General features: G+C 46.4%; 1 protein-coding gene across 2 annotated transcripts in view; it reads left to right on the plus strand.

Annotated features, from left to right (window-relative positions):
- Positions 1-26,529, plus strand: part of BOLL (boule homolog, RNA binding protein) — a 102,232-nt gene that overhangs the window by 53,871 nt on the left and 21,832 nt on the right. For both annotated transcript variants that reach the window (XM_030581065.1, XM_030581067.1), the window contains exons 10-11: positions 273-401; positions 3,732-3,830. In XM_030581065.1, the coding sequence (XP_030436925.1) occupies positions 273-401; positions 3,732-3,830 (228 nt within the window). The remainder of the gene's footprint in view (positions 1-272; positions 402-3,731; positions 3,831-26,529) is intronic.

Here is a 26,529-nt window from a genome sequence, read left to right on the forward strand (position 1 = left end):
ATTTCCCCTGTATGGTCAGTAGGTTACTTTTCCTTTTTGTTTGTGTCATCCCTTAACATAGCAGAGGAGAGAGAGACATTTTTAAAGAAGAAAATTTGATTGTAAAAATGCAAAACTAGCAAAGGGACTCAAAGCCAAGAGTAGTATCTAAAACTTTTAAGTATTTTTTTTAAGTTGCCTAAATTTCAGTTTCAGTTATTTAAGTCTTTAGTTTGGTGTTGCTTACCACTGGCACAGTTCAGTAACCTGTACTAAATCTTGTTTTATTTCAGTCTCCTGCCTCTTCAACTTCATTCTTTTATCTTCACCCTTCTGAAGTTATTTATCAGCCACTAGAAATTGCACAGGACAGTGGATGTGTACCTCCTCCTTTCTCTGTAATGGAAGCTGCAGTTTCAGAGGTACTTTCATGGAACTTTTATATACAATATATATACACACTTATGTGCAATAGAAACCTGAACATTCTTTATTTGAACCAGTTAAACAGAACCAATTTAAGCACAAACAATTCAGTGCAACCACATCAGCCATGCAGAAGTTTACACCCTTTGCACTTTTTCTCCATGCTTACACTAGTATTGTTTTAAATCATTGCAACCGCAGTGCCCCTTGGTAACCTATCTCAGAGTTCCTGGCCTGGCTTCCTAGCAGAAACATTGGATTTTGAAATATTTTGAAAGGCTGCCCTGGGATTGTGGGCAGCAGTGGGAGGACTAGGTTAAATGTTTCTGCTAGTTCCACATTGATGCTAACAGTTCAGATTGAATAAGTTCATACTGAACTGCTTGTTAGGACTGCTGAATGATTATAATCAGATCTGAATGCTTCTAAGAATGTAAACTGGCTGGAATACTTTTCTGTGGAGAAACATGATGTTTGACAAGTGTACTGGGGAATAGAATAGTAAGGTTTTCCAGGTTCTAACAATTAAATCTTTTCTGCTGTTTTGTGCCTATGAATCTTTACTACTTAGTCAACAGCAATCCTTTTTTGCAGTCTTTTTTTTCCCTCAAAAATTGTTAATTTTTAGATAGAGAAAGTATTAGAAAAATTATGATAAAACCATTTGTTAGTAATTGACTATATAAGAAGTGGAAGGAAAATACAGCAATATTGCTATAGCAATATATTTTTACTGAAAATGGAGCTACAAAAAAGACCTGTTCAATTATTGTGATATATTGGTACAATATTCTTTCCTTGAAACAATTCTTCATCACCCAAGCAGCTAGAAGGACTATGAAGGGTACGGGCCCAAGTCATGTATTTTTCACTAAAAATTATAGCAAATGACAAATAGTATATGCAGAAGCCTGCACATTTTGTCTCTGAAATAAATATATATTGACATTCGTATGCAGCTGCACACACTGCTCCTTTGCTGGCTAATTTCATACTTATCTTGCATGCTCTACCACTTATGCAGGAATCAGAAGGTTACTAATGTACAAAGAAATTTTAGGAGGCTGATGAACTACAAATAAAACCAGAATTAATTTAGGAAAACACGGCTGTATCATGCCCTTAATCCACAGTTACATAGTCTATTGATATTAGGGGAAGCTACATGCACACAATACACTTGTTGAAGAAAAATGTATTCTGTGTCTTTCCTGAGTAAATATTTTTAAAACAAGCCAAAAATATTGGTTACAGTGTTTCAGTATTAATCTAATAAATTTATATACTATTCCTTTACATTTATGAGTAAACTGGATTCATAGTACAGAAATTAATCTCTTTAATGTGCTTCCGGGTTTGGAAGAAAGGTGTGTGCACTGGGTGGCACTGACAAACAAGTTTGGGATATTAAGTGGAAAGAACAAGGAGTACTTGTGGCACTTTAGAGACTAACAAATTTATTTGAGCATAAGCTTTCATGGGCTCAAAGCCTGGTACCTGCATGGTTCTCCCAACATGAACTAGATTGTTCTGACCAAGTTCAGAGGGTGCTTCTACACAGCAGAACACAATCCACCCATACCACCTATCTCCGAAAGTGGAAGCGGTTCACTGAATGGTGCTCAACTAAACAACTGTCTCCTACATCCTCACCCCTTCCCCGCATACTTGACTGCCTATTGGACATCACGGAAGCCAGTCTTTCCTTCAGCTCCATCAGAGTCCACTTAGCTGCCATCACAACCTTTCATGATACAATCGACAATACCTCGGTCTTTGCTCATCCCATCACCAAGCGTTTCCTTAAGGGACTCCAAACCTTATACCCAGACATTAAGCCACCTACCCTTCTGTGGGATCTTCACCTAGTATTGTCCTCTCTAACTCATCAACCCTTTGAGCCCTTAGCCACCTGCTCCCTATTGCACCTCTCGATGAAAACAGCCTTTTTGGTGGCAATTACCTCCGCCAGACGGGCAGGAGAGATAGCAGCCCTTATGGCAGATCCACCATATACGCTCTTTCAAGGACAAGGTTACCCTAAGGCTACACCCCAAATTCCTTCTAAAAGTTCACGCCTCATTGCACATCAATGAACCAATACATCTACCAACTTCCTTCCTGAAACCACATGCAAACTCTTTCAAAGCCACAATGCACACGTTGCATGTGCGCAGGGCCTTGTCCTTCTGTTTGGACAGAACCAAACCCTTCAGAAACTATTCTAGACTTTTTGTCTCCATCGCGGAGCGCTCCAAAAGCATGCCTATCTCTACCCAGAGACTTTCAAACTGGATCTCCGATTGCATACGACTCTGCTATCGGATAAAAAACGTTACACCTCCAATATCCATCAGAACGCATTCCACTAGAGCTGTATCTGCCTCTGTAGCCTTCTTACGTAAAGTGCCATTGACTGACATTTGTAAAGCAGCCATTTGGTCCTCTGAACACACATTTTTTAAACACTATGCCCTTACTCAGGGCCCTCTCTCTTACACACGATTAGCCAGAGTAGTATTATCTACTGCATTCTTACCAGATCTGAAGTCCCTAACTCCTTGAGAGATACTGCTTCTAAGTCACCTGGAGTGGAGCACCCACAGGGACATCTCTCGAAGAAGAAGAGGAGGTTACTCACCTTGTGCAGTAACTGACGTTCTTTGAGATGAGTGTCCCTATGGGTCTCCACTACCCACCCTCCTCCCCTCTACTTCGGAGTTGAGGTAACCTCCATTGTAGAGAAGGAACTGAGGGAACCGGCCGCGCATGCTCACTAAGAGGTATACTCGGGGCGGGGCGGGGGGGGGCAGGCTCTGTGCATGCGTGGCCGGTACGAGTACTGCTGCAGAAATCTCCGATCAAAGGCGCAGGGGCGCACCGACAGCTGGAGTGGAGCACCCACAGGGACACTCATCTCGAAGAACGTCAGTTACTGCACAAGGTGAGTATATATATATATCTATCTTCCTACTGTATTTTCCACTGCATGCATCTGATGAAGTGGGTTTTAGCCCATGAAAGCTTATGCTCAAATAAATTTGTTAGTCTCTAAGGTGCCACAAGTACTCCTCATTCTTTTTGCTGATACATACTAACACAGCTACCACTCTGAAACCTGATATTAAGTGATTTACCAAAATCTATTCTGCATTGGGGAAAGAAATAAATTAAAAAAAAATCACTGATTAATGTACTCATGTTACCTTAGTCCACAATTTTTAGCAGTTTAAATCATAAGAGAGTTTACAAAAAACATACAAATATAGAACATGCTTTTGTACTCTTAAAAATCTTTTTATAACAAATGTTTGTTTTTTTGACAGCCATATTCTGATTATGGAGTTCAAGCAGCATATCACCAAGTTTATGCCCAGAGTGCCATAGCTATGCAAACACCTGTGATGCAGCCTGAGCCAGTTAAAGTAAGCTCTGTAGTCTTTTTCTTTTCCTTTGGTCTTATGTACTGCCAGATGGTAAGTAAGGAGGACAAGAGCGTTGCAGAGGAGCTAAACTATTTCTTTGCATTAGTCTTCACCACAGAGGATGTTGGGGAGATAGTACCTTGGAATTATTCTATTCAGGTAATAAATATGAGACACAGTCATAAAATAAGGTGTCAAATGAGGAAGAGCTGGAAATAATTGATAAATTAAAGAGTAACAAATCACTAGGATTTCTGAAGATGGAGGATATCTGAAGAAACTTAATAATGAAGTGGCTGAGCTGCTAATAAAAATATGCCATATTTTATGAAGATCAGCTGCTATTCCAGAGGACTATAGGCTAGCACAGGGGTCAGCAACCTTTCGGAAGTGGTGTGATGAGTCTTCATTTATTCACTCTAATTTAAGGTTTCACATGCCAGTAATATATTTTAACATTTTTAGAAGGTCTCTTTCAATAAGTCTATAATATATAACTAAACTATTGTTGTATGTAAAGTAAATAAGGTTTTTAAAATGTTTAAGAAGCTTCATTTAAAACTAAATTAAAATGCAGAGCCCCCCGGGCCAGTGGCCTGGACCCAGGCAGTGTGAGTGCCACTGAAAATCAGTTCGTTTGCCACCTTCGGCACCTGTGCCATAGGTTGGCTACCCTTGTCTTTAAAAAAGACTTTAGGGATGGTACAGGGACTTATAGACTAGTGAGCCTTACTTCTCTAGGAGAAAGTTGACTAAAACAATAATTAAAAATAGAATTTTAAAATATATAGCTGAACATGTTGAGAGAGGGGCAGACAAGCACAGCTTCTGTATGACAAAAATCATTCCTCTAATATACCAGCATATTTTCAAGATGTTAACAAAATAAAGGGTAAAGGGTCTGATTGGTTTTGTCTCTGCATTGGCGCCCTTGTAGCCCATCACGGTACAAATCACCTAGCTGCAGGTCTCTACTTGTAGGTTTGCTCTTTTGTGAGGTCCGGTGTAGTGGTGTGTTAACCCTCCAGCTAAAGCAAACTTCAGTCTTCCTCCTTTTGGAGTGTTATGGTCCAAAAGAAATCAGGAAAAACCACAACTTCACAACAACAGGTATCCAAAGAACCCTCAGTGGGACCACACCTTTATATTTGGGGCTAATAGTCAGATAGTATTTTGGCTGGTCTCCCAGAGTCTGGTCATTCATTCCACCAGTAGGCTTGTCCAACCAGCAAGCTACCTTAGTCTTCAGCTGCAGCCAGACTACTCTCACATCAGGAGAAGCAGACCTCTGCTCTCCTAGGTCTCCTCTTTTTAGCTCCCCTTTCTATGCCTGGCATCTGCTGCAGGTTTAATGGGGCAAGACCAGCTGGGTCCACAGGCTTTCATTAATACTTACCTTTTCAGTAAACAATAAGATGTCAAAACCAAAATAATTTGAGTTGGCTCAAACCTGAGAAGACTTCAAGGAGGAACTTCGGAGGCACCTAGCAAAGTTAGGCAAATGAACTTCACAGTGTGGCAGATGGAATTCAGTACTGGCAAATCCAATGAGTAATCATACTGGAAGGAATAGTTTGCTGGGTTCTAAATTAACTGAAACTACAGAGAAAAAAGACCTTGGTGTCAATGTGGCCAGTCACTAGAAACCTCTGCTGAATGTGGAGTGGCACTCAAAAAAGTAAACATAACATTAGGATGTATAAAGAATAGGTTAAAAAGAATACTGAAAATATTGCATCATTATATAAATGTTATTGTTATCAAAAGTGATTAATGATTTTGAGTGTCTTAATTTTTGGGTGCCTAACTTGAGATACTTCAAAGGATCTTGACCTTTGGGAAGAAGGTACTCAGCATTTTCTGAAAATTATGCTTCTTTGGGTGTCTTAAATTGGGCACCCAAAAATTGAGGCACTGCAAGTAACTAATTTCTTCATGGAACAAAGAACAGGCACTGCTTTAGCCTGAGGTATTTCCTCCTTCCAAATATCAAAGGACTCCTACAAACAAATGAGCTGTGAGAGCATCTCAAAGAAAAGGTTGCAAGAATCCTTCATAATGCAAAGTATGTTAGGCAACTTAATTTAGGGGGTAGATACCAGCTCTCCCAATAATAAATGGTAAAGAGAACAAAAATAAGGAGCTATCCAATAAAATTAAAAAATAACGGATTTAAAACAAAAGTAAAAGGAAGTACTGCTTTACACACTGTATTATTAACCTGTGGAACTAATTGTCACTAAATATCATTGAGGCCAAGAATTTAGTAGTAGTGCAAAAAGTAATAAATGTATGGCTAATGAGATCATCCACAGTTGTGTTAGATAGGTTTAAAGACAAATTAGATGTGATATCACTCTTTGTGCTTCAAAGCATAAAGCAATCACTAACTTTCTGGGTTAGGAAGGGATTTATCCTTAAGGCAGGTTATTCTTTAATTGTCCACTTTGAGGTTTCTCACATTTCCTCTGAAATGTCCGGGACTGGCCACTGTCAGAAACAAGGGTCTGGGACTAAAGGGATGGATTTGGTATGACAGTTCTTCGAGTGATTGCTCATATCCATTCCAGTTAGGTGTGCGCGCACCGTGTGCACGTTCGTCGGAAGATTTTTACCCTAGCAACACTTGATGGGTCAGCTGGGCGCCCTCTGGAGTGGCGCCGCCATGGCGCCGGATATATACCCCTGCCGACCCAACCGCCCCTCAGTTCCTTCTTACCGCCCGTGTCGGTCGTTGGAACAGTGGAGCGCGGCTTAGCTGATCTCCACCTACCTAGCTACTCGTAGTTTTCTCGTTGTTATTGTGTATATAGTTCAAAAAATTTTATACTTGCAGTTAGTTTACTATTTTCTTTAACACAGTTAGTGTATATAGTTTATAGGGGTTCGGGGATTAGCCCCTTCCCCTCACCTGGTGCCAGGGCCTATGCCCGGTTCACCGGGTTTCAAACTGTGCTTGGCTTGTCACAAGCCGATGCCTACAGGAGATCCTCACGACTCCTGCCTTAAGTGCCTCGGGGAATCCCACCTCGCAGAAAAGTGCCGCATTTGCAAGGCCTTCAAGCCGTGGACCAAAAAGGAGTGAGACTTTTGTCTTAGACAGCTCCTGATGGAGGCAGCTCTCACTCCTCCACCATCGGCACCAAGTGCCAGACATTCCGCACCGGGGAGAAGTGCATCTTCGGCACCGGAGTGCACCGGTACCGCTAAGGCCCCTCGGCACCAACCGTCGCCGACCCAGATGTCTGTTCGGCACCGCTCTCTCTCCCTGCGGGTAAAAAAACATAAAAGACTCCTGCGGCTTCCGTGTCCACGCTGCAGTCGGAGCACCTGCCTAAGTCAGACCACCTGGCACTGACAACTGCCGTGGCACCGACAACTTCAGCACTGTCAATTCCGGTCCCGCAAGAGCCATCAAATCCAGGCCTGACAACTCCCCGGCACGGGCTGTGGTTGAGCTTACTGTTCCCTCCACGCTGGAGACTTTCTCTATGGCAAGGGAACTGATTGCACTGACGGAGTCTGTGCTGCCTCAGCCCCCGGCACCGCTGGTATGGGTTATACAGTCCATAGGCAAGCCTGCCCTACTGAGACCATCCTCCATCAGCACCGCTGAGAGGCACCGATCATGATCGCGGTCCCGCTGGCGTTCTCGGTCCCATCCCCTATCTCGGTCCCGACGCCGCTCGCAGTCCCAGTACTGTTCTCCATCTTGGTACCGGTCGCACTCACAGCACTGTTCAAGACCCAGTTCACCGGCCCGGTACTCTCGGTACCAATCAAGCTCATGGCACCGCTCATGGCACCGCACCCCTCGCAGCTGCTCACGACGTCGAGCTTCAGGGTCCCAGTCGACCTCCTGGCACCGTTCCGGTCGCAGGTCCCGGTCTCGTTCCCGGTACTGGTATAGCGCCCGGTACCACTCTCCGCTGCAGCGTACAGACAGACTACCCGGGAATGGAGACCATTCTCAGGGGTTTTCGGCTCCTCCTTGTCTGTCTCGCCATGCATCTATGTCATCCCATGCAGACAGTGCTTCCTATGCACAGGACCGTGACTTAGACGTTCCCAGCCATGCCTTTCAGGAGACGCAGGCTCAAGACCAAGGACCTCATCAGTTGTCCTTCTCAACACCTTGGGCATATCATCAAGCCCAAGGTGGACCTCCAGTGCCCTCACGTTCCGTACCATCGGAGCACCGGCTGCCGGAGGCTACTGTTAGCCGCCCCCCTCCTGCGGCTACGGAGGACGCTCCCATTCGGGCACGAGACCCTCAGGTCCCACCGGAGCCAGACATCACCCAAGCCCATGAGACAACGGAGGATCTGATTGTCCCTGGCCTTTCCTCTTCCTCTTCTCCAGATGAAGCGGTGGCGGGGACATCCTCCTCGGGCCCTCCTCCAATTGACCTAAGGTCACATCAAGACCTCCTGAGACGGGTGGCTCTGAATATGAACCTCCAGGTGGAGGAGGTTCCGGAGATAGAGGACCCGGTGGTAGATATTTTGTTGGCTGACACTCCCACAAGTGCCTTCCCATTTATTCGGACGATCCAAGCGAAGGCTGATACCATCTGGCAGTCTCTGGCATCTATTCCGCCCAGGCTTGGGGAGTTGAGAGGAAGTACATGGTGCCCTCTAAGGAGTACAAGTACCTGTATGTACACCCTGCTCCCTCGTCGTCCAATTGGTTAATGAAAGGGAGCGCCATGGCCAGCAAGCCCCTGCTCCACAAGCAAAGGAGGCTAGGCGCATGGATTTATTGGGGCGTAAAATCTACTCTGCCGGGGGCCTCCAACTCAGGGTGGCAAACCAACAAGCCCTACTTAGCCGCTATAACACTTGGGTGGCAGTTGAGAAATTCACAGAGCTAGTCCCCCAAGACTTGTGCCAAGAGTTTGCAGCCCTTTTGGAGGAAGGAAAGAAGGTGGCGAGAACTTCTCTCCAGGCCTCCTTAGATGCAGCCGACTCCGCGGCCAGAACTCTGGCTGCAGGAATTACCATGAGGCGAATATCATGGCTTCAGGTGTCAGGCCTTCTACCTGAATTGCAGCATACGATACAGGACTTGCCCTTTGAAGGTCAGGGCCTATTTTCGGAAAAGACTGACCCTAGACTGCAGAGTTTGAAGGACAATAGGGTGATCATGCACTCGCTTGGGATGCACACAACGCAGACTCAGCGCAGACCCTTCTGGGCCCAGCCTCAGCGTCTTTACCCCCCACCTAGACAGCGGCAGGACTTCGGCAGGAGGCGTGGCCGAGGCAATTGTAGACGGCAGTCCAGACCCCGAGGGTGTCAGAATCACGGCCCCACCAAACCACCCATGGGACCTACAACAAACTTTTGAAGGCACTTCCGAGGGCGATGTACCAGTTGTTCAACAGATCCTTTCCCTCCCTTTTGCAACCGCCTTTCCTCTTTCCTCCCTGCGTGGACCCAACTAACTTCGGACCGTTGGGTCTTATGCATGGTAGAATTTGGATACCGCCTTCAGTTTATTTCGCCCCGCCCCTCCCACCGCCCCATCCTCGTCCCTCTTCAACGACCCCTCTCATGAGCAAATCCTCTTGCAGGAGGTACGGTCCCTCCTTGCCATGGGAGCTATAGAGGAGGTACAGAGGGGCAAGGGGTTCTACTCCCGCTATTTCCTAATCCCCAAGGCGAAGGGAGGTCTCAGACCAATTCTAGACCTGCAGGGACTCAACAAGTTCTTGATAAAGTTGAAGTTCCGCCTAGTATCCCTGGGGACCGGTATGCCGCCCTTGATATGAAGGACGCGTATTTTCACATTGCCATTTATCCTCCACACAGACGGTACCTCATGTTTGTGATTAACCGTCAACATTTCCAATTTACAGTCCTTCCATTTGGCCTCTCCATAGCCCCAAGAGTGTTCACAAAGTGTATGGCCGTAGTCACCGCCTCCCTCCGTCATCGACGCATACATGTCTTCCCGTATCTCGACAATTGGCTCATTCGCGGGGCCTCTGAGACCCAAGTAACACGGCACGTGGACATCGTCAAGGACCTATTCATCCAACTAGGCCTGATGATCAACCTAGAGAAATCTACTCTGGTTCCCACACAAAGAATAGAGTTCATTGGGGCCATTCTGGACTCCAATCTTGCCAGGGCCTGCTTACCACAGCCGCGGTTTCACGCAATGATATCGATTATACAAGGCCTACAAAAATTCCCAACCACTTCAGCTCGAACTTCTCTCGGCCTTGTGGATCACATGGCTGCCTACACATTCGTGACCAAGCATGCCAGGCTACGCCTACGTCCCCTTCAAACTTGGCTCTCCTCAGTATACCACCCGGGGAGACACAATATAGACAGGATCCTCACGGTTCCCCTGAGACTCCTGGGCTCCCTCGACTGGTGGTTGACGCCCTCCCTGGTGTGTGCAGGAATGCCATTCCATCCGCCCCCGCCTTGTATGGCCCTGACGACGGATTCGTCATCTCTCAGCTGGGGTGCTCACCTCGGACATCTTCGCACTCAAGGCCTTTGGTCATCTCAGTAGCTGGCCTTTCACATCAGTGTCCGAGAGCTGAGAGCAGTCCGCCATGTGTGCCAGGCATTTCAACAGCATCTGCAAGGCCATTGTGTCTCAGTGTTCACAGACAACACAACGGCTATGTATTACATAAACAAACAGGGGGGGACACGGTCCTCCCCCCTTTGTCAGGAAGCCATTCAACTCTAGGACTTTTGTATAGCCCATTCGATAGATCTGGTAGCGTCCTTTCTCCCAGGGGTCCAGAACACTCTGGTGGGTCGACTCAGCAGATCTTTCCACTCTCACGAGTGGTCAGTCCGTCCGGACATTATTCATTCTGTTTTCCGAAAGTGGGGATTTCCCCGCATAGACCTCTTCGCTTCCCGCGAGAACAGGAAATGCCATATGTTCTGCTCCTTCCAAGGTCTCTCCCCGGGCTCGATCTCAGATGCTTTCCTGATACCGTGGATGAGCCAACTGCTTTACGCCTTTCCACCGTTCCCGCCGGTTCACAAAGTCCTGCTAAAGCTCCACAGGGACGGAGCTCACTTGATCATGATCGCCCGGCCCAGGCAGCACTGGTACACCATGTTGCTCGACCTGTCGATAGCCAGCCCAATTACCCTGCCTCTTCTCCCAGACCTCATAACTCAGGACCACGGCAGACTTCACCACCCAGACCTGCAGTCCCTTCACCTCACAGCATGGCTCCTCCGTGGTTGAGCCAGTCAGAGTTACAGTGCTCTGCTTCAGTACAACAAATACTCCTGGATAGCAGGAAACCTTCCACTCTGTCTACGTATCTGGCCAAGTGGAAGCGTTCCTCTTGCTGGTGTGAAACGCAAAATGTTACTCCCACCGAGGTCTCAATCCCCACCATCCTGGACTACCTCTGGTCTCTCAAACAGCAGGGCCTAGCGGTATCATCATTGAGGGTGCACTTGGCGACCATTTCTACCTTCCACCCAGGGGAGAGTGGCCGCTCCGTGTTTTCAAACCCTATGGTTTCCAGGTTCCTCAAAGGCTTGGAGCGCCTATACCCCCAAGTACGTCGCCCTGCCCCTACCTGGGACCTCAACCTAGTCTTAACCATACTTACGTCTCCACCATTCAAGCCGTTAGCAACTTGCTCACTGCTATACCAGTCCTGGAAGACAATTTTCCTCATAGCCATTACATCGGCTAGACGAATCTCCGAGCTTCGGGCGCTTATGGTGGACCCGCCGTATACTATCTTTCATAAGGACAAGGTGCAGTTGCGACCACACCCAGCATTTCTCCCTAAAGTGGTATCGGCCTTCCATATCAATCAGGACATCTTCCTTCCAGTCTTCTTCCTGAAGCCGCACTCATCACAACGGGAGCAACAATTGCACTCCCTAGATGTCCATAGGGCGCTCACATTTTATATCGAACGGACGAAGCCCTTTTGTAAATCGCCCCAACTCTTGATTGCAGTGGCTGACCGAATGAATGGCCTACCTCTCTCCTCCCTGAGGATCTCCTCTTGGGTGACGGCATGCATCCGCACTTGTTATGACTTGGGTCATGTTCCCTCGGGCCATCTCACCGCACATTCTACCAGGGCTCAGGCTTCATCTGCTGCCTTCCTGGCTCATGTACCAATCCAGGAAATAGTTTGCGCAGCTACCTGGTCCTCGGTCCACACCTTTGCTTCGCATTATGCTCTGGTTAAACAGTCTAGAGATAATGCAGCCTTTGTCTCAGCAGTTTTGCATTCTGCCACATCTCACTCCGACCCCACTGCCTAGGTAAGGCTTGGGAATCACCTAACTGGAATGGATATGACCAATCACTCGAAGAAGAAAAGACGGTTACTCACCTTTGTAACTGTTGTTCTTCGAGATGTGTTGCTCATATCCATTCCAAACCTGCCCTCTTTCCCGACTGTCGGAGTAGCCAGCAAGAAGGAACTGAGGGGTGGTTGAGTCAGCAGGGGTATATATCCGGCGCCATGGCGGCACCACTCCAGGGGGCGCCCAGCCGACCCACCGAGTGTTGCTAGGGTAAAAATCTTCCGACGAACGTACATGCGGTGCGCACACATCTAACTGGAATGGATATGAGCAACACATCTCAAAGAACAACAGTTACAAAGGTTAGTAACCGACTTTTCCTGTGAAAACATAACAGCACTTTACATCATCAAAACTCAGAACAAACATCAGTTAATGAAAGATTAAAATAATTGTATGTTTGTTGAGTGATGATCCTTTTGTGTATTCTACATGTGGAATATGCATGCATGCCATGTGCCTGAGTCCAGAAATTCTTCAGCGCAATATTCGTTGACCCACACAGCTCCCAACCAAGAGTATAAGAGGCAATATGAGTAGACACCGCTTCAGTTCCTTCTTATCAGCACATGACCTGAGTCAGAATTGTGTCTTCCTTCACTCTGCGCATAACCTGTAAAGTAAACTCTTTGTAAATAGTTTTTATATCTTAGCTTAGTAGTTATAGTTAGTTAGTATAGGATAGTTCCCCCACCCGCCATTCCGGGAAAATGTTCCCCAGTCCCAGGATTATGTCCAGAATCCCTGGATTCAAAAATTGCATCTCCTGCCTTCACTCCTTCTCCATCAATGGCAAGCATCAATGGTGCCTGTACTGCCTGGATGACGCACCTATGTCTTTGAAGTTCAGTATCTGTCAATCCTTCCCACCGAGAATTAGAAAAATCAGAGCTCTGACTAAAAACATTCCTGATTGAGGAGACTGAGACCTTGCTCTGAACTGGACCTGGAAGACCGTCCCTCCGTGTACATCAGCCTCAACCAACCAGCAGTGCTTCTCCAAGCACAGGCCTTGAAAACTCTTTGAAAACTCATGGTGATCGGGGGAGGTAGTGCTTGGGGTGTGCTACAGACCGCCGAGATCTGATTTGGATACGGATAGAGACCTCTTTAATGTTTTTAATGAAGTAAACACTAATGGGAATTGTGGATATAGACTGGAGGACAAGTGCTAGTAAGAGTAATAGGGCTCAGATTTTTCTGGATGTGATAGCTGATGGATTTCTTCACCAAGTAGTTGAAGAACCAACAAGAGGGGATGCCATTTTAGATTTGGTTTTGGTAAGTAGTGAGGACCTCATAGAAGAAATGGTTGTAGGGGACTACCTTGGTTCGAGCAATCATGAGCTAATTCAGTTCAAACTAGATGGAAGGATAAACAAAAATAGATCTGGGACTAGGGTTTTTGACTTCTCAAGGGCTAACTTTAAAGAATCAAGGAAATTAGTTAGGGAAGTGGATTGAACTGAAGAACTTGTGGATCTAAACGCGGAGGAGGCCTGGAATTACTTTAAGTCGCAGCTGCAGAAACTTATCAGAAGCCCGCATCCCAAGAAAGGGGAAAAAAACCATAGGCAGGAGTTGTAGACCAAGCTGGATGAGCAAGCATCTCAGAGAGGTAGTTAAGAAAAAGCAGAAAGCCTACAAGGAGTGGAAGAAGGGTGGGATTAGCAAGGAAAGCTACCTTAGTGAGGTCAGAACATGTAGGGATAAAATGAGAAAGGCTAAAACCCACATAGAGTTGGACCTTGCAAAGGGAATTGAAACCAATAGTAAAAGGTTCTATAGCCATATAAATAAAAAGAAAACAAAGAAAGAAGAAATGGGACCGCTAAACACTGAGGATGGAATGGAGGTTAAGGATAACCTAGGCATGGCCCAGTATCTAAATAAATACTTTGCCTCAGTCTTTAATAAGGCTAATGAGGAGCTTAGGGATAATGGAAGGATGACAAATGGGAATGAGGATATGGAGGTGGATATTACCACATCTGAGGTAGAAGCCAAACTTGAACAGCTTAATGGGACAAAATCGGAGGGCCCAGATAATCTTTATCCAAGAATATTAAAGGAACTGGCGCATGAAATTGCAAGCCCATTAGCAAGAATTTTTAATGAATCGGTAAACTCGGGGGTTGTACCATGCGACTGGAGAATTGCTAACATAGTTCCTATCTTTAAGAAAGGGAAAAAAAGTGATCCAAGTAACTATAGGCCTGTTAGTTTGACATCTGTAGTATGTAAGGTCTTGGAAAAATTTTTGAAGGAGAAAGTAGTTAAAGACATTGATTGAGGTCAATGGTAATTGGGACAAACTACAGCATGGTTTTAGTAAAGGTAGATCGTGCCAAACCAATCTGATCTCCTTCTTTGAGAAGGTGACAGATTATTTAGACAAAGGAAATGCAGTAGATCTAATTTACCTCAATTTCAGTAAGGCATTTGACATGGTTCCACATGGGGAATTATTAGTTAAATTGGAAAAGATGGGGATCAATATGAAAATTGAAAGGTGGATAAGGAACTGGTTAAAGGGGAGACTCCAATGGGTCATACTGAAGGGTGAACTGTCAGGCTGGAAGGTTACTAGTGGAGTTCCTCAAGGATCAGTTTTGGGACCAATCTTATTTAACCTTTTTATTACTGACCTTGGCACAAAAAGCGGGAATGTGCTAATAAAGTTTGTGGATGACACAAAGCTGGGAGGTATTGCTAACACAGAGAAGGACCAGGATATCATACAGGAAGATCTGGATGACCTTGTAAACTGGAGTAATAGTAACAGGAGGAAATTTAATAGTGAAAAGTGCAAGGTCATGCATTTAGGGATTAATAATAAGAATTTTAGTTATGCATTGGGGACACATCTGTTGGAAGCAACAGAGGAGGAGAAGGACCTTGGAGTATTGGTTGATCACAGGATGACTATGAGCTGCCAATGTGATATGGCCGTTAAAAAAGCTAATGCAGTTTTAGGATGCATCAGGTGGGGTATTTCCAGCAAAGGTGTTAGTACCGTTATATAAGGAACTGGTGAGACCTCATCTGGAATACTATGTGCAGTTCTGGTCTCCCATGTTTAAGAAGAATGAATTCAAACTGGAACAGGTACAGAGAAGGGCTACTAGGATGATCCGAGGAATGGAAAACCTGTCTTATGAAAGGAGACTCAAAGAGCTTGGCTTGTTTAGCCTAACCAAAAGAAGGCTGAGGGGGGATATGCTTGCTCTTTATAAATATATCAGAGGGATTAATATTAGGGAGGGAGAGGAATTATTTAAGCTTAGTACCAATGTAGACACAAGAACAAATGGGTATAAACTGGACACTAGGAAGTTTAGACTTGAAATTAGACAAAGGTTTCTAACCATTAGAGGAGTGAAGTTCTGGAACAGCCTTCCAAGGGGAGTAGTGGGGGCAAAAGACATATGTGGCTTTAAGACTAAGCTTGATAAGTTTATGGAAGGGATGGCATGATCGGATAGCTTAATTTTGGCAATTGATCTTTGATTATCAGCAGGTAAGTATGCCTAGTGGTCTGTGATGGGATGTTAGATGGGGTGGGATCTGAGTTACTGCAGAGAATTCTTTCCTGAGTGCTGGCTGGTGAGTCTTGCCCACATGCTCAGGGTTTAGCTGATCGCCATATTTGGGGTCAGGAAAGTATTTTCCTCCAGGACAGATTAGCAGAGGCCCTGGAGGTTTTTCGCCTTCCTCTGCAGTGTGGGGCCTGGGTCACTTGCTGGTGGATTCTCTGCAGCTTGAGGTCTTCAAACCACAATTTGAAGACTTCATTAACTCAGACATAGGTTAGGGGTTTGTTATAGAAGTGGATGGGTAGGGTTCTGTGGCCTGCTTTATGCAGGAGGTCAGACTAGATGATCATATTGGTCCCTTCTTACCCCTAAATTCTATGAGTCTGTGAGGTCCCGGGTGACTGGAAAAAGGCTAATGTAGTGCCCAGCTTTAAGAAAGGGAAGGAGGAGGATCAGGGGAGCTACAGACCAGTCAGCCTCACCTCAGTCCCTGGAAAAATCTTGGAGAAGGTCCTCAAGGAATCAATTCTGAAGCACTTGAGAGGAAAGTGATCAGGAACAGTCAGCATGGATTCACCAAGGGCACGCCTGACTAACCTAATTGCCTTCTGTGATGAGATAACTGGGTCTGTGGATGAGGGGAAAGTAGTGGATGTGTTATTCCTTGACTTTAGCAAAGCTTTTGATACAGTCTCCCACAGTATTTTTGCCAGCAAGTTAAAGAAGTATGGGCTGAATGAATGGACTATAAGGTGGATAGAAAGCTGGCTAGATCGTCAGGCTCAACAAGTAGTGATCAATGGCTCCATGTCTAGTTGGCAGCCGGTATCAAGCAGAGTGCCCCAAGGGTCGGTCCTGGGGCCAGTTTTGTTAAGTATCTTCATTAATGATCTGGAGGATGGCATGGACTGCACCCTCAGCAAGTTTGCAGATGACACTAAACTGGGAGGCGTGGTAGATCTGCTGGAGGGTAGGTATAGGATACAGAGGGACCTAGACAAATTAGAGGATTTGGCCAAAAGAAATGATGAGGTTCAACAAGGACGAGTGCAGAGTCCTGCACTTAGGATGGAAGAATCTCATGCACTGCTACAGACTGGGGACCGAATAGCTAGGCATCAGTTCTACAGAAAAGGACCTAGGGGTTACAGTGGATGAGAAGCTGGATATGAGTCAACAGTGTGCCCTTGTTGCCAAGAAGGCTAACGGCATTTTGGGCTCTATAAGTAGGGGCATTGCTGGCAGATCGAGGGACATGATCATTTCCCTCTATTCAACATTGGCGAGGCTTCATCTGGAGTACTGTGTCCAGTTTTGGGCCCCACACTACAAGAAGGATGTGGAAAAATTGGAGAGTCCAGCAGAGGGCAACAAAAATGACTGGGAGGCTGGAGCACATGGCTTATGAGGAGAGGCTGAGGGAACTGGGATTGTTTAGTCTGCAGAAGAGAAGAATGAGGGGGAATTTGATAGCTGCTTTTAACTACCTGAAAGGGGGTTCCAAAGAGGATGGATCTAGACTGTTCTCAGTGGTACCAGGTGACAGAACAAGGAGGAGTGGTCTCAAGTTGCAGTGGGAGAGGTTTAAGTTGGATATTAGGAAAAACTTTTTCACTGGGAGGGTGGTGAAGCACTGGAATGAGTTACCTAGGGAGGTGGTGGAATCTCCTTCCTTAGAAGTATTTAAGGTCAGGCTTGACAAAACCGAGGCTGGGATGGTTTAGTTGGGGATTGGTCCTGCTTTGAGCAGCGGGTTGGACTAGATGACTCCTGAGGTCCCTTCCAACCCTGATAGTCTATGATTCTATGAAGAACCTTTACCACTAAAGCCCAAGAAGTCCTCCTACAAGGCTTCCCATGAGAGTAAGGGGCAATCTCATGGGCATAAGAACAGATCCCCACAGAGGATTGTCCATAAGAAATGCGTTTCCTTCTTTAAGTGGTCCAGCTTGGGTGAGATGTCACATATGGAACCCATGGAACTGGCTCCGCCGAAACTCCCAGGACTGCAAGACTGAAGTGGAAAGACATACACTCTCCAGTCTCATCTATGCGTACAAGTCCAGATGCATCATTGGTACGATTTTGTTTATCCAAAGACTAACAGGCTGTCACAGACAAGCCCCATCCTTCAGGTGTTTTGGTAGAACTCCCCAGACTCTTGGCCGTACGGAGACCTTTGTACACCATAGGATATATTCCTCTCCTCCCCGCAGTCTCCACTCCTTTTAGGCTATCCCATCTTGAGAGACATCCTTATCACAGAAGGGTAATCGTTACTGATGTCCCAGGAGCAGTTACATATCCATCCATCAGGCAGGAGCACCCAGTACTGATGGTACCACCACTATGGACTTGGAATTGCAGAAGTCAGAAGAGATACCTGCACCGGTATCTCCATTAAAGCATAGGAGCCCTGACAGACAGTTGAGAGGCTGTATTTACCATCCATCTGGATATGACCCCTCCACTCCCACAGGACAGCTGGTACTGATATCCTTGGGGGCCACCATGACCAATGTATCCCTCCTTCTGGCCTTATTAGGGCCTTTGGGACCCCTGTGGTAGGTGACCAGACCTCTCTCAGGAGTTGTGCTCCTCTTCTCCTCAGCCAGTTCCATTGATGTATGAGGAGGAAGAGCTGGAACCAGCTCCGATGGGGGCTTCCTCATCATCTCCAGACAACATCATCATTCCTTCATCAACTTCTCGATTGGATGACCACTCTCAGTATCAGGAGCTGTTGCAGTGGGTTGCTAATGATCCACAGATCCCATTAGAAGAGGTCCAGTGCTCTCAACACCGGCTCTTGGTCTTTGCAATTGCGAGGACCGACCAGTGTAGTCCTTCCAATTAATAAGGCAATATTAGAACTGGCCAGAGCAGTTTGGCACACATCAGCATCTTGTGTTCTAACACCAAAAAGAGCCAAAAGATGTTTTTCGTCCTACCAAAGGAGTTGACTTTTTGTTTTCCCATCCTGCCCCTAACTTGGTGATTATGCAAGTGGCTACAGGAAGAACTCTGTCGCACTGCCAGAAATCCACTCTGGCAGATAAGGGTTCAAAGAGACCAGATCTCTTGGGTAGGAAGGTCTTCCCTTCTGCAGTCTCTAATTTTGTGTAGCTAATTACCAAGCTTTATTACCAAGATACGATTTCAACATGTATGCCAGGCTTGGTGGACTTTAAAGACAAACTTCCCATGGAAGATGGAGCCTAATTCCAATCCTTTCTGGATGAGGGGAAGCTAGTAGGAAAGGTGACTCTCCAGACTGCAATAGATGCTACACACCTATAGTGTCCAGAAATTTAGCCACAGGGCTGATCATGCAAAGGGACTTCTGGCTCCAGTTGTCAGGCTTTTCTAGAGAGGTCTACCATCCACAACCTCCCCTTTGATGATTCCAACCTTTTTAATGTTAAGATGTATAAATCCCTATATTCTCTAAAGGATTTGAGGTCCCCTATGTGATCCCTGGGGATTTACACTCTATCCCCAAGGAGGAAACAATAGAGACAGCCCTTTTGACCAGTGGTTTTCCAACTTCTTTTCTGAGGACCCAGTTGAAGAAAATTGTTGATGCCTGCAACCTAACGGAGATGAGGATGAGGGGTATGGAGTGTGGGAGGGGCTGAGGGCTGGGACAGAGGGTTGGGGTGTAGGGGTGAGGGCTGTAGGGTGGGGATGGGAATGAGGGGTTCAGCGTGGGGAAGGGGGCTTGGCTGGGGCAGGGGGTTGCAGTGCAGGAGGGGTCAAGGCTCTGGACTGGGGGTGCAGGCTCTGGACTGTGGCCAGAGATGAGGGGCTTGGAGTGCAGGGGGTCTCTGGGTTTTGAAGGGGCTCAGGACTGGGACAAGGGGTTGCAGTGTGGGAAAAGGGTCAGAGCTCTGGGCTGGGGGTTCAGGCTCTGGGGTGGGGCCAGGTCTTAGGGGTTTGGGATGCAAGAAGGGGTTCTGGGTTTGGGGGGCTCAGGGCTGGGGGTTGGGCGACGAGCTTACCTCTTGCAGCTCCTGGTCAGCAGTGCAGCCAGGGTGCAGAGGCAGGCTTCCCACCTGTCCTGGCACCTCAGACTGCGCTGTGTCCCGGAAGTGGCCAGCAGCAGGTTGGCTTTTGGCGGAGGTGTGCAAGCGACTCCTCACGGCTCTCACCTGCAGGCACACACCCCCATCTCCCATATTGGCCGGTACTTGGGGCGGAGGACAGAGTGCAGAACCCTGGGCCCCCCCCCCCCCCCCGCCTAGAAGCTGGACCCACTGCTGGCTGTTTCCAAGGTGCAGCACGGTATCAGAACAGGTAGGCACTAGCCTGCCTTAGCTGGGCAGCACCGCCGACAGGACTTTTAACATCCAGCTCAGCGGTGCTGACCAGAGCTGTTAGGGTCCCTGAGTACTGAGTAAGGCAACCCAGTACCTTACATGTCGTGACCCGAACTTCGAAAAACACTGCTTTAGACCATGACCACCCCCTTCACACACTGCATATTACCAGCATCCACCTGAGTCTGCATAAATGACAGAGGATTCAGAGGTCCCATTCTTCAGCTCCCTTCACTTACTCCCAGTGGCGTAGCCAGGTTTTAAGTGTAGGGGGAGCAAACATAAAAAAGGCGCCCCCCCTTGCTCCTCCTCTGGCCACATACCCCCATGGTTCCTCCTCTGGCCATGCCCCCGACTCCTCCCATTTCCCCCCCAGATTAACCTCGGGGTCAGCTCAGGACTCCTTCGGGCTTCCCGGGGTTGTGAATACTCCTCCCCCGTCTCCCTGCAGTCCCAGGAGAGCCTCTTCTTCCCAGCGCACTCCAGATATCCCCCGCCGGGCTGTGCTGCCCAGCCCCACCCGCAGGGTCCCATCCCCCTGGCTCCAGGCTTCTGTGTCGCGCCAGGGCCCCCATCCAGACAGCATGGCCTGCGCCCCTGCCCTGCTAGCCCAGTCCCGTGGAGCCCCTCACCCCAACCCCTCAGTGCAAGGCACCGGACCCCCCCGCTCATCTTCCGTCCTGCACCGCCGCCTGTCCCTGACACTCGGTGCACTCCACGCAGGGCTCGCCAGCCAGGCGGCCTTAAAGGCACAGGGGCCCTTTTGCCTCCCCCAGCCCGCTGCATTAGCAAGGGGTGGGGAGCGCTTAGCTACCGAGCCCTGAGCCACCGCCGCAGAAGGTGGCTACAGCGATGTTGGGGCCACGCTGAGCGTGGGGCGTGATGGCTGAGGAGCCAGCCCCCTCATTCCTCAGGCCGTGCCTGTGCCCCCCCCCCATGGCTCCTCCAGCCGTGCTGCCGCCAGCGCCGGCCCGGCAGGCGCCACTTTTTGAAAACATGCTGAGGGGAAGCGGCTGCTTCCTCTGAACCCCACTAGCTATGCTACTGCTTACTCCCAACCACAGCCCAAGGGCCATTTTGACATGCAGGTCAAGCCTGCGTATCACCAGTGATGCCATCTACTTCCTCTCCTGTCATCATTGGAGGATGTCTTACTTCCTTCCCCCTCAGCTGGAATAAGATCACCAGAGATAGTTGGGTCCTGGAGATTACCAGGTTTACTTCATAAAGTTTATTTCCTTCCCTTCTCACCAACCACCTTCCTGATCCCCCTTTGGGAACCGCTCTCACCAACTGAGTCTTCAATAAGAGGCAGAATTCCTTGTATGCTGGGGGTTGATAGAGTGCATCCTACCTCTGTACCAAGGGAGAGGAGTCTTCTCATATTTCCTAATCCCCCGAAAAGACTGTTACCTGTACAATTTAGGTCTCTCAGCACTCCTACTCTCTCTTTTGAGTGCTCAGGAAGTTAGGGACCCAAATTTACCCCTCTGTGGGCTCCAGGCTCTACCCCTCCGTTTGCTCAGAGCTAACACCCAGTTCTGGTGTACTGGGCTCTACAGGTCTGCAGGGCCTTTTCCTAGTAAAAGAGCTTTACACAGTAATATCCTTAACCTCTATTTATTAACAGTTACCTAAACAGAATACACACACTAAGCATACGATGCTCACCACTCCTGAGTATGCAGGTGATCTTCCCTCTACTGGCCAGGCAAGTTTCATGTCATCTGTAGCTCCTCTACCTGGAAGCAGTCAGACTTTGGAACTGGTGTATCAGAAACCACATTACAATACAGGCTGCATATTTGCTGGATGTCCACAACTCCCTGATAGACAAGTTGAGCAGGTGCTTAGCTGCAGACCACAAATGGGAGAGCCACTACACAGTTTTAACCAGTATATTCTGATAGAGGGGAACTCCGTATGGGGACCTCTTTGCACCCCAGACAAACAAAAAGCTTCCCATGTATTGCTCCAGGGGAGCCATACACCATGATTCCTGGGGTGATGCTCTTCTGCTCATCTGGATCAGATACACCTTTCCTCCCATCCCTCTACCACAGAGTGTATGGAAGGTCTGTTGCAACAGAGCCACCATCACCCTCCTAGCACCCTATTGAGCCAGACAGTTCTGGTTCATGGAATTATAATGATGCCCACGCTATCAGATCTGCCCATTTCAGGATCTCCTAACGCAGGATGGGGGGAGAGGGTGGAGATCAAGCACCCCAAGCTGTGCTCACTCCACTTCACAGCCTTGTATTTGGATAGGCGTTGGAAATAGAACACTCGTGCTCCCACCCACCCACCATGTGTTCAGGAAATCCTTAACCAAATTAGAAGGATTCCACTAGAACATGCTACCTGGCTAAATGGTGGTGTTTTTTGGCCTGGGTATGTTCCCACCAACATTCACTAGGTGCTGTGCATATTCCAGTTAGTCTAGACTATCTCCTCTCCTTAAAATCTTCATCTGGCCCTGAGATCACCACGAGCACATATAGCAGCACTTAGTTCCTTTCTTCCTCCATTAGGGGGACTTTCTGTCTTTACACACCTGGCTATTGTGAAGTTTATGAAGGGCTTGATCAGGACTTTCCACCATTTATTAAACCTATGCCCCAAAAGGATCTCAGCCTTTTCCTGTCACCACTCACTGGTCCACCCTTCGAACCTATGGCAACATGCCATGACCCACCTGTCCATGAAGGTGGCATTCTTAATGGCCATCACTTTGGCCAGAAGGATCAGTGAGCTAGCAGCCGTGATAGCCGACTCTCCTTATATAGTATTCCACAAAGAGAAAGTTTCCCTTAGGTTACAGATTGTGTCTGAGTTCCACATCAACCACTTACTTGTATTCCCATAAACCCCGTGCTTTTTCCAAAGACAGGAGACTTCACTCCCTTGACGGCAGGAGTGCCCTGGTGTTCCTGCAAAGAATCAAACCCATAGCAGAAAGATGGCATGAACAAGCCATATCCTCACAGGAGGTTTCTAAGTGTGTTTTGGGATGCAACGTAGAATGCTACAAAATAGCAAAACTTGCCCCCTCTTCGAGCAATCACCAAGCTGCCTCCAAGGAATCCTTATTGAAAAACCTCTAGCTACAGTAATTAACCTCCATTTTATAAACAATGTGATTAAACACAGCCAGTCCTTTTATATATGTGTGTGTTCCCTTTCATTGCTCTGCACACTGGACTTTCTTGTAAATAGGAAATTTAAAAATTCTGAAAAACTCCCATTAATTGAAGACCTATACCCATTAGAGATTTCCAGTAGAGGGGGCTAGAGCATTAAATATAGTCTTGAATTAAAATTAGAGACCTGGAATGAAAAAAAAAAGAGGCTGAGTGTGAATCTGTGAAGAATACTACATGTAGGAGTGATTCATACAACCAAGAAACATCTCCCTTTTCTTTCTGTAGCTCTTCTTCATAGCTCTTTTTATATATATAGTAAGCATCTTCATCAATGTTACTGACATAGGTGAAGTAAAGTGAGGTGTGATATTTCTTCATTAAATCCTGAACAACCATGTATGCCCCATACCATTAAGTATAATGATGATCATAGTTCTCGTAGTATCCAGTTTACCTTCCACTTTTCTGTACAGAAGCTTTAAAAAATAACTTCTGTGAGATTATGCATATTTTCTTCACTTTTTTACTGTACCATTCTTTCCATGACATTCATCTGATTTATTAAAAATTGTTCTCTGTAAAAGTTAGTCGCTAAATAAAGGCTCTGCTATTAGGTGAGATTCTAGATGGGACAGATGCCCCCAGATGGAGACATATGTGCCTGTCAAGAACAACAGATGCCACTATCTTCAACCATATGTTGTTTTGGGGTTTTGTGGGTTGGGGTTGTTTTTTTTTTTGTTTGTTTGTTCGTTTTTTTATACTGAGGGTGACACTCTATTATGGCTAGTAAGTTCTCTGCAGGAAAGTAACTTCTTACCTTGCAGGTTAAGTCAATTTGTTGTCAAAGGTAGGCAGGTTTTTCTGTTTATTTAAGGATTTTGCTTTCATTTCTGCCTGGGATTGTTCTAAGCTACTGTTATTTTTTGTTAAGGACTGCAGTCATATTTTTAGCTTTGTCTAGGATTGAATCAGAGCATTTCTAAGCACGAGGATCTTTATTTAATTATTTTGGTTAGAATAGGCCATATCAACTATTGAATCCAGAGTTACACAAATGTAACTCTCCTGATATTTCCTTATATGTAATTATTTCCATCCCCTCACTAGATTTGTAGCTTTTCTCTTAACTCTCTTCATTTTCTCAACATTTTTCTGCTAATTAGGAGCCCAGAACTGAATGTAGTCTAGTCACAATCAGTTCAGTTCAGTTCACCAGTGGATTCAGAATTTTCTAGGGTTTTAAATAAGCTACCCACAGTTCAAATTCATGTTGTTGATAACATTGAAGTTGCTACCTGTTTTTGTTTTTAAATGGTCTTGATTTTTTTAGCTTGCAGGAATATGCACCGAGTGGGGAAGAGCAAAGGCCCATTAAAAAGCAGGGGGGAGGCATGTGCCCCCACTTTTTTAAACCTTGCTGGGAGTGAGTATACCATAGTTCAGCTGGCTGGAATCTCAGTAACCTATTCTGTGTTGTACTACAGGCTGGCAGCCAGGCCTTCACCTGCAGACTGCAGAGAGTGTGGGGTGGTTCCTCCTGGTGCTGGGGACTGACCAGATCGAGGAAACAGGATAGACCCATCACCTAAGGGCCAGTGGGGAGGGTAAAGTGAGGAGAAGGGTGGGAAGGCAAAGGTTCCAGAAAGATTGGGAAACAGACTCCAGAAGAGCTAGGTAGATGGGGGGAAGGGCAGGGTGTCAGAGGGGAAAAGGAGGGTCAGGCTGAGTGTTAGGTAGGTGGGCCAGGTTGCATACTCCAGGACTATCAGGCAGGTGGTGGGGGTTGCCCGTGCATATGCACGCACGCACACACACACTCTCTCTCTCTCCCTCCCTCCCCTCCCATCTCCCTTCCCTTCTAGCACTCTCGCCTGCAGGTCTGGAAGGTCATTGTCTCTTTACTCATAATGTATGAGTACTGCTTTACATTGGAAGCACTTGAGTTTACTGCACAGTGACTTTGATCAACTCATATCAAACATGCAATACATGCATATTGTATGTATTTTTATGGTATCTAGGCGCTGCACAAATCAGGTTGCTGAATTCTCTCACTTTGTACCTGTGTGGCTTAAGAGTAACTCTGTTGCCATAAATATAGTTAAACTGGAGATGAATGAAAGGAGAATTACCCTCTGGATGTTAGGAGTATTGAGCTGTATGTCCTTTTAGAAAATTACCATCATAGAGTCGTAATTTTAAGGCCAAAAGGCCCATTATAATCATCTAGTCTGATTTTGTGCATAAAAAACTATAGAATTTCACAATGTGGTTCCTGCATCAAGACCATAACTTCTGGTTGTGCCTTGTTTTCATACCTTTTAGATTTGCCCCCCCCAAGCAACCATCTCAGTCCACAGATTATCTAAATAGATCAAACTTTGCATTTAGTGCTGTTATGGCAAGGTGTTCCTTTACCAAATGGTCTCGAAACCTTTTCTAATAGGACAAAGGTAGCTTCTACATTTTATGTGGAAAAATTGTATTCATTTCTGAAATTTCCAAAGCTGTGCATGGGACTCCTAATTCAAAATAATTTTTATGTTGGAATGAAACTAGGTGCCTGTTCCAAGAGAACAATTCTGAAGTCTGTGGTTTTTCACTGCTAGTCAGTCTTGTAGGTGTGGTGATCTTCATTTCTCCTTCAAGAATTGTCTCTGAAGATGACTCACCTGTGAGGGGAATATGCTTGAATTCAGGCAAGATGTGCTTAGAGACCTGGGCAGAGGACCATAGCTGATGCTAGGCTCTGGCCTTGCAATATAACTGAGATATCCACTTCCACAGCATGGGAGAGAGAAAAACCTGCAGAATTGCACTCACTCACCTTCTCCCATTTATTTGGTGTCCCACAGTGAAGAATAGAGATTCTTCATACCATTATCTCAAATAGTTCTGTGAGAGGGATACTACTGCTACTGCTGGTTGTTACTGCTTTCAAATATCAACATGATTCTCAGCACCAAGATGTATGCTCACAGAGTACAGATCTGCAGCAACAGAGAACTGTTAGAGATATTTTTTAGTAAAGGAAAGTTGGCAAGAATTTAGTTGTCAGTCTAGGAAAACTGTTATTGCCTGGCAAAACAAAATGCAGTGTTAGGACAATGAAGATGTCTGAACAGTCTGCTCAAGTGGAATCATTTATAGTAAAATCATTTATGTTCATATTTAAATATTTAAATTGCTTTGATGCCTATAACCATTAGCTTTCCTCAGACCTGGACCTTTCAGTCATGTTTGTTCTGTGAATTCATTTGAATTCAAAAGACTTTCAGGCCTTGTAATTAAAACCTCGATGAACCAAAATGCTTTGCTTTATTTATAGTTAATATAATATAATTAGGGCTATGATTTTATTGTGGCATTTT

This window comes from Gopherus evgoodei, chromosome 11 (assembly GCF_007399415.2).
Source record: "Gopherus evgoodei ecotype Sinaloan lineage chromosome 11, rGopEvg1_v1.p, whole genome shotgun sequence".
Classification (NCBI taxonomy): Eukaryota; Metazoa; Chordata; order Testudines; family Testudinidae; genus Gopherus; species Gopherus evgoodei.